The sequence below is a fragment of the Cannabis sativa genome, chromosome 4, assembly GCF_029168945.1.
Source record: "Cannabis sativa cultivar Pink pepper isolate KNU-18-1 chromosome 4, ASM2916894v1, whole genome shotgun sequence".
NCBI classification, from domain to species: domain Eukaryota; kingdom Viridiplantae; phylum Streptophyta; class Magnoliopsida; order Rosales; family Cannabaceae; genus Cannabis; species Cannabis sativa.
This window is the reverse complement of record NC_083604.1, coordinates 5370004-5379786: the sequence shown is the minus strand read 5'-3', so window position 1 is coordinate 5379786 and position 9783 is coordinate 5370004. Positions and strand designations below refer to the sequence as shown.

Sequence of the window (9783 nt, the reverse complement as noted above, 5' to 3'; positions counted from 1 at the left end):
CATTTTCTTTGTTAAACAGACTAATTAATTTAAAGAGTAACGTATCAACAAGGTAGAATCGAGGTCAATTAATCGTCTTATCCCTCAATGAACTTTTTATCTTCTTTTTTTTTTTGTATTTTTCCTTCAAATTGGTCTTCTCTCTTTGAGTTGTTTTTATACTACTACTATTCTATATTCCAAAAGTAAATATATTTATAAAAGACAAATTAACAGAATAGTGATAAAAGACAAAAGCTAGGTGTAGTCAATATTGTTAAGAGTTTGGGCATAATTTGTTTCAGAATATGGTTTTGTAATAATGCATATCCAAGAAGGAGTGAGTAGTATATCTAAATGTAAACCATGAATGTATATATCTGGTATTGTAGGGGTCCATATCCATGTCCATGCCTATCTCACTCATTTTCCCCAGTCCCACCAGGCACCTCAATGCTTTCATCAAGTTTCAACACCAAAGCCTTATTGGCCTAATTAACAGTGACCTTACGTTACAGACCCAGAGAACGCGGATCCGACATGGGATGTTGCTCTCTTTAATCTGTCTTTTTTTCTACTGATCGTAAAAACGACCCAAAGCTTAATAAATGTGTTTGGAAGCTAGTTAGTTAGTTCTACACTACTCACAAACTTGTAGATCAGTGTTTACGTATTTGGTATCTAAATACAAGTTTTGTACTGTATATTTTCAATAATGTTAATTTGGCAACTTGTATTTAAGGGCGTACCTGTTTAATATTTTCAACTCAAATATGATCAATAAAATTTTAATATTATAATTAACTATATTTAATTACATGTGTTCTAAATTTAAATCTAAATAATATTTAATGACATATAACTGATAAAATTATATTATGGTGTTAGTTAAAATTTAGTTAGTATTCACTTTTAACACAAGTAAATTCTTTAAAGCCTCAATCTTGGTAGTTAAGTTAGTTGGGGACAATTCTATTTTTCTAACACTTTTGGACGATGCTTTAAATACTAACATTTTTTGCAGAAAAAAATAACTTTTAATTAGAACTTTACTATTGTAATACCAAGTGTGAATCAATAAAATTGAAGCTAAAGATTATTTTATATGGAGAGTAGGCAGTTGCCACTGCCAAGCAATTAATCAAAGCTCGTTAAATTGGTGTAATATAATTTTTATTTTGTATTTTATATTTTATTTTTATCGTTCTCATGATTAGTTAGCATTTTATTGCACTAATTTTCATCTCTGTTCTTAATTGTGTTTTGAGGTGATTAAAACACAACAAGTGGTATCAGAGCCAATGGTTCAGGAGCGCTGGGATAGTGGGCTGCATTTGTGATGTGTGGGAGAAGACCTCAAAAATGAAGATCTGTATGGTGTCTTGTATCGAAAGTCTACCTGATATTGAGGTAGTCAGGTGGCGTGTCCCGTTAATGATTATTGCGGTATAAATTGTTGGGGTATCAATCCAAGTCCTACATCAGAAGAATAGGCAAGAGTTGTCGTAAATATAAGTATTCCACATATTCTATCAGTATGACGTCTTTTGGTAAGGTATCCAAAAATAAAATCGTGAGAACTTAAGCCCAAAACACATAATATCATACCAAATAAATATTATTACATGTACAAGATACTAAATTTATTTTTTTTTTAAAATCACAAATATATTAAAAATGAATATATTACTCTAAAAATAACACACACAATATATTCTCATTAATTTATATTATTTTATAAAATTATAATAATTATTATGAATTACTATTAAAGTTCAAACAATCAATTACCACGCGTATAAAAAAATAATCACGTGTGTACTATTTTTAAAGAATACAAAGTTCAACTGAATACTAAAAGAAAGAATCTACAAAAACAACCTTAACCTTTTAGAGAGTATACTATAGGGTCGGCCCGGAGAATATATGGGCCTAAGGTAAATTAGATTTTAAGACCCTCAAAAATATATATAAAAAATTGAAAAAAAATAGGAATAAGTTGAAAAATACCTCTTTTTTGTATCTATTAATCAAAAATACCCTCATATTGTTTTTTATTAAAATATACCCACTTTTTTGAGTGAATTGCCTAATATACCATCACCCTCTACTTAAGTCTAGCATATAATTTAGTAAATTTACATAACTGGTCTAATGGGAACATCATCCATAAAAATAAGTATATATAAAAAAATATAAAAATAGAGGTAAAAATTAAAATAAATTAAGTAAAGTGGGTATACAATATAATTTCCTCAAAAAAATATTGTAGGAAGCTGTGAATATTTGTTGTTTACACTAATAAATTTTTTTATTATTTTTTATTTTGGGCCCTAAAAAATATGGACCTTAAGCACTGAATGCTAATGTAAGTCATATAATTCAATAATCTAAATAATTTAGATAAATTTTTAACAGTGTAAAAAGTTTAAAAATACAATTTAGTTTTAGTAGAGGTTAAAGTTCAATACAAAAATTCTAATCAACCTAAAATAACTGTCATATACCAATGCTTGAACACCGTATACCATGAACATCCTAATTTATTTTCTAAATGAACTTAATTTCAAAGTCATCCTTCAAAAAAAGAATAAAAGTACCGTCGATTTATATGAGAGATGGTGAGATTATGTCAGATTTAGTTTTGAATTCAACTATACGCAATTTAATAAATAGTGTTGAACTTGGACATATATGTATAATTTCAACTCATAGGATAACTTCTTCAAAATATGGCATTTATCAACTTTCTTTTCACTTTTATGTCACTAACTGGAATCCACCCTTTTGAGTGCTACTTGAGTGGAGGAGGACCCTCATCTAATACTCACCAAAAATCCTCATTAGTACTCTCCTCACACTTCATCTTCACTCTTATGTATCTTTTCTCAATAAAAATAATTAAAGTTTTATTTTATTTTATTTTATTTATTTAGTCTCTTAAAATTGAATTGCAATTTCATGAACCAGGAACTCTCATACCAGCTGTCATGTGGACACATTAAATTATGGGTTTTCTCTTTTTCCTTTGCCATCTTCTTAATAAGTTTGAGTATTCCCATATATGGTCCCCACAAATGTCATGACATTTTTTCTTTTTCATTTTTCTATTGGCTTTGGACTTAAGTGTTTGGTGATACGAACCACCATTGCTCCCACCGCTTTCGCAGCGACTCAATCTGATTTCACAAAATACAAACTGTCAACCGGTCAATTTCTCTTCATCATGGCCCATTTTTTTTTTATTTTTTTCCCAAAATATCACAAAATTCAAAACTATATTACCAAAATTAATATATTTTTTTTAATAAATAAGTGGTTGGTTGGTTAGCCATGCTCCACCTTCATCTCCGGCAATGTCGACTTCCAGAATCATCTAAACCTGCGAATCAAAAACGATTAATTAATAAATAATAAATAATAATAATTAAAAAAATATGGGTATCTATGACGTGGAAGTATCACGAAGAACAAGAAAAGATAAATTCACGCCTACAAAGGAGGACGGATAACAGACACTTAACGTGACACGTAACAGTGGATAATCTGACAGAAAATAGGCAGCCATTTTATTGTGACGCTAACCCCGTAAAAATAACGAACAAACTAACGGAACGGTAACGGTAACGGGTAACGACGTAACGTAAGGCAAGTTGGCTAGTGGGGTTGGGGGGAGAAACGGAAAACGACGACGGAAGGTTGCTGTTATGAAATGCACTATGGGCTTTTTTTTTCAAGTTGGGGAAAAATCACTCACCATGTAAAAGAAAAAAAAACACCAAACTGGACTGAAATTCATTAATCGCCAGGGATCTAAAAGCAATCCATCTCAAACGATATACAGCTCCAAATACATCATATATATACTGCATTTTTTTTATATATAACTCCTTTGTTTTTTTCGTTTTTTCGTTTAGGCCCCAATTGTTTATACTATTTGTAGTATTGGCTTTAAAATTGAACGAATATTTTCATTTTCGTCATCGTCTCTTTTTTTTTTTCTTCTTCTGGTTATTGCCAGTGGTTTCCATGGTGAATGAGGTAGACTTGGCCTGGATTTCCATGAATATTATGGTGATGATGAGCATAGTAGGGTGCTCTATTAGAGACGACCGATTTTTGAAACGCCATATGTGGAGCGATCTGTCGGAGGCACCGGCCGTCGGTGAATGATGACATCGGAGACCTTGGAGTCGAAACCTGAGCAGTACTGTAAGATGAACTGGACGAAGCCGATGAAGGAGGAGGAGAGATTTTTTTTACTGATTTTGGAGGAAATAGAAACGCTCTGATCTTCAGTGATGATAATGATGAAGCACCTCGATCGTATTCCTCAATCAGATTAATCAGATCCTCATCACAAGTGATCGAGACTAAAGCGTCAAGATCTTCCGACGGCAATTGACAACGGAGACAAACGGAAGTTCCACACAATTCCACGAGCTTCAACGATAGCTCTGTAAACACAAAATCCACATATATAAACGACAACGGAAAATAACCAAAACAGAAAACGGTATAAACGAAAAATAGTAAAATATTACTAACCGGTGAAGGAAATCGAGCGATCGACGGCGAGAACGCGAGTATCACCACCGAGATACCGGAGCTTTCCGTCTGGATAACGAGGGAGGATTTTGCCGCCGTAGCTACAGAGGAACTTGATATTGGTGACTGTGGAGGGTTTCTGAGTGGTTCCGACCATGCTTGCAGGTTCAATTTGAGAGATGAAGTTCGATTTTGAGAGAGAAGATTGTGTAATTGGAAGAGTGGAGGAGAGAAGACTAATCTGGAAGATGCTTTCTGTTTTGCCTCTTCAAGCCTATGTATGGTACCCTTAACCCCTTATTTATAGTGTTTATGCTTCATAGGCTGGTATGAAGTAAAAGTAATGTAAAACTGTCAAGATTAAATGAAAAAATATATTATTATAATAATAATAATAATTAAAGAAAAATATAGAATAGGTTAAGTTTGCTGACATCAGTTAGATTCCCAATAATAAAATAAAATAATAAATATGAAAAAAAAAAATAAACTAATTAGTAATTTTTTTCTCAATTTTAAACTTAACATGTACTAAATCATGCTTTTTAAACTTAATTTTTTTGGCCGTTAAAAATAGATTTAATAACTTTGTCTACTATGATTCAATTTTGCTATTTGAATGATTATTTATGTACTAAACTATATCTACCAAATTATGTCTCTCGAACTTTTACATGTAATAAATCATGCCCACGACAAAAGTCTTTAAATCTAACAATTTCTATACTTTTCTATTGTTAAAAGAGTATTTTTAACGACCTTAAAAACATAATTTAGTAGATGTCAAAATTAGAGTAAAAATACTAATTAGCCAAAAAAAAATTCCGAATTTAAAAATTATAGTATGAATAGGGAAAATAAAATAAAGAAATAATGAAATATTGACTTTGTCTTACTTTTACACGCTATATACTAGGAGAAAATATAAAAAATGTATTATCTCAAACTCTTTAAGTTCCAACTTTAATTTCTTTTACTTTTTGTTTGAACATTTGGCATGAAACTAATCTTTGGTTACGGAAATAATTATATAAGGATCTAATCCTTTTTTCACTTTTGCAGCAAAAGAATATTAATCACGGTATTACCAACTTCATTAGAATGGAATATGCTCTTTATAGAAATAAGTTTCGTTACATTTAACAAAGCAATAGATTTCCCCCGTCCGAGTTATTATCAATCAAATATTCATTAATTCAAAGCTTCTTTTTCTTTAATTTATTTCCTTTTTTAATGTTAGTACTTTTCTCGTATATATATTTTAAGTGTTTTGAATGTGAACTCGTACCAAGTGGGATCAGTTACAATTTCCAAGCATCATTCCAAATATATATTTATGCACTTATTTGAATTGGGGAAAATACACAAAGGGATCGGATTTATAAATATATATATTTGGGTGTGCTTTTGAAATATTGTTTAAATTATTCGATGCATGAATTATATATGTTCCTTACATAATACGAAATATATATGGTCCAACAATTCTTTCATTGTTTATTTTTGGTGATATAGTTTAAAACCATAGTTATTCTATAGTCGATGGAGTGTTCCCAAAGTGATTTTGTAGGCATTATAAATAGTAGTGGTAGTCTTTAGATAAATTCAAACACATTAATTCTTAAGGTATGGGATCCACATTACAACCACTTAATTTTTTTTGTTTGTTTTTAGAGGGAAGATGACCTAAATGGCCGCTGAGCCCATACCAATCAGTCCCTGAAGACGGCGGGACACGTGTCAAGATATAATTCGATAACTGCTGAACCTGAATTTTATCATTAATTAGTTTCTCCCACTACTACTGCTGCTGAGTTTTCCTATTTTAACGCCTAAATATATAACTTAATTATTATATGCACCACGTAGCCTTTTTCTATATTCTTACCAAAATTAATTTATATATTTGCATTACAATAGTTTGACCTATTCAATTACAATATATAAACAAAAATAAATTATACAATATACCTACATTTTAAATTTATTTATTTGTTTGTTTTTTTTGGAGGAGACTACTCCTTAAAATTATTGGCACTGCCTTTCAATGTTATCCCAAAGAAAAAGGAAAGTTTTTGTCTCTGGTTAACTGAGAGAATTAATTTATGGTGGTTGGTCTAGCTGGTCGACCATATATTAAATAAAAAGAAAATCATTGTACTAGTTATAACCTAGCACATGGCTTGGTTTGGAACCACAATTAATTATAATTCATTATTAATTTGTTAGTTAACCAATTATTAATGTTATATAATATTACATATGTTCTTGACCATGATTTGCCGTAAGGAAAGTGTTTTTGGAGAGAGTTAGGTTAACATAACAACTTCTTTTTAAGGGTTTCAGGTTTCAAAACTATATCTAACTTCTGTTCTATTCTATAGATTTATTTTCTGTCTTAATTAGTAAGTAATAAATTATATTTAAGCAAACACTTCCACTATATATTAATATATATTCATAAATTTATATCGAGCATCCCTACCACTTATAGTGTCTTATAATTAATTAATTAATAGTTCTTATAATTTTTATTAAATTAAAATAATTGTGATTCAATATTTACCAATTATGATATTACACTTCGGGCTCGTTTGGTACGCCGTATTAGGTCGTATTGTATTGTATTATATTGAATTATATTTTATGTAATATTTTTATGTAAAACTATATTTAGTATTAACTTTTATGGACACCTAAATATATAATATTTTAGTATAAATTAAAGTTTAACATAGTATTATATAAAAATAGGATATATAATCCAATTCAATATAATACAATACAATACGACCTAATACGACGTTCCAAACGAACCCAAGCATAAACATACACCATAAGTGCCCTTTACTCATTTATATAATATTTCTACCAACTTTTACGGCTAATTATTAATTGATTAATTGTAATTATGTAGAATTATTATTGGACGCTAATAGTACTTAACATCACCTAAAAGTAACATTTTATGATTGATTAGCAATATTTAAAATTATTACCTTATTAAATTATATGGAACCTCATACTTATTTGCACCAATAACAATATCACTAAAAAGGTGCTACTACTAATATGTTTTAACAATTCTCATATATAAATCCTCATATTTATTTCCCTCTTATAATATCCTCAAATTAATAAAAAAAAATATATATAGTTTAGTATTGTTTGTAATTGTAATTAAACAATATTAATGTAAAAGGTTAATTGCAGATTAGGTTTTAGTAATTAGCTAACTATTGTGTTTGGCAAGTAATTAAATTTATCAAAAAAAAAAAAAAATTTGAAAAAAAGAAATATAAGGTTAGTGGGCGTCGAAATCAATGGTATTTTAAATTAATAATAATAATTAAAAGATACAAATATAAACCCCATATATATATTTTAGCATAATAAATATTTTTTTCCTTAAATTTTTACATATATATATACTAAATCACATCTTCAAATTTGTTAGTTTTCTCTTTTTTAAAAAAAAAAATTGTTAGTTTTTTAAAAATTTCCCTCAAATTATTAAGACTATTGAATTAAAGAATTTTCGCTCAATTTAGTTCATTTTTACTAACAAGCACCTAATGTGGTAATTATATACTCATATTCTAAATAATATTTTTTAAACTTTGTTATGTATTAAATCATACTTGTATCCATATTAAGTGCTTTAGTAAAACTAAATGGAATTTAAGGACCTAAAAAATTGAGAGCCCACAAACTAAGGTGAAATCTTAATTAATTAGCCTACAATTTATATAAATATTATACATTTTCACCTTTCAAGTTTCAAGAGATGCCAATATAATATATACATAATAACAATTAATTTACATGTACAAAAATAAATAATATATTAATGTGTAATTAATTAATTAATATTTTTTTTTCTCGTACGTGACCATTGACTAGCCATGCACAGAGATTAACTATTAATTTATAGACATATCGATATATCATTATGATCATCAAATTAACCACAATCACAACGTAACACATATATAATAATAATAATGATCAAAATTCAAATATCAGTATATATTATAGTCTCGTCTAATAATCATAATAAAACCTAACTAGCATATTCAGACGTGGCAAAATGCAAAAACATAAACAATAATGACAAAGGTTCCTTGTTGGAGTTGGAGAAGGCTATTAATTGTCATTTCATTTATATTTCTTGACCCTTCATTATTATTCTTTCCAATTATGTATAGCACTATTTTAAGGTTTCGCTTCCATAATCAAGAAGATGATCTCTGGTTTATATTTAATTATTATAAGTTAAAAAAATTACTAAAATAATCAATCTCCTTAATTAATTTATTATGTTTGTCGTTTTCATTGATTATGTCACGCAATTATCCATTCATTCAACATGCCAAGAGGTCCTAACGTTAGTAGCCAAGAGGTGCATATCCAACCCCACTCCCAATTTTCCATTTTTCTTTTTATTATTTGGTGCCTAATATATTTAAAAAAAAGTGAAGCATATCCACCTTTATCCTCTTATCCTTTTGGAGAGAGAATTATATATACATTTATATACATATTGGCTGGCACTTTGCTTGGTTTATTCATACACATATGGCATTTCATCACAATAGTCACAAGTAGGTCCCAATTGCCAGTTTGCAATTTTCAAATGCCCTTAATATATAACAGAATTGCCTTCTAATTCTACAGTGATCCATACTTAGTGGGAGTTTACCCTATATTAATAATTATCAGCTTCTTAATATTTGTTGTTTATTATTAATATTAGTTTTCCTCCTATTTGGCTGGTCCCCTTTTATTTTTTATAGATCACAAGTGAGATCATGATTCAATATTAATTAGAGAATCCAGCTCAAACTGATCTCTTGTAATGGAGATTATTGTTTAATTAAAAATCCTAATAATTATATGTGGTCCCTTTTCTCTTGAGAAAAAAATAAAAACAAAATCAAGAGATAAATGTCACTGGCCAGCCTTCTTTTTTTTTTTTTTCCTCTATTTTAATGTACATTTAACTAAAAAACAAACAAAGTACAATTGCCGATATATCATCACATATTATAGTGAATATATATAATATATATCTTTTAAATTTATGGATATACATTAAAATTCAGGAGATTTATATATAGTAAATGATAGTACTATACATGAGCATAAATCAATTGAAGAAAAGAAAAGAAAAACAAAATTAGTTGGTTTGGAAATATATACATTAGGTTTATCAAAACTCTTATGTAATGAATTATATATGGCTTGAAAATAAGT

The 9783-nt window shown here is 28.7% G+C and overlaps 1 protein-coding gene across 1 annotated transcript; it reads right to left on the bottom strand.

The window, feature by feature from the left end:
* Positions 1-3752: 3752 nt before the first annotated feature.
* On the bottom strand, positions 3753-4884 carry LOC115713440 (protein PAL OF QUIRKY). Its single transcript, XM_030641923.2, has 2 exons — positions 4528-4884; positions 3753-4436 (listed from the first exon to the last, which is right to left on the bottom strand). Exons 1-2 carry the CDS (start codon positions 4682-4684, stop codon positions 3991-3993), a joined length of 603 nt encoding a protein of 200 aa, XP_030497783.2. The 5' UTR covers positions 4685-4884; the 3' UTR covers positions 3753-3990.
* Positions 4885-9783: the final 4899 nt, after the last annotated feature.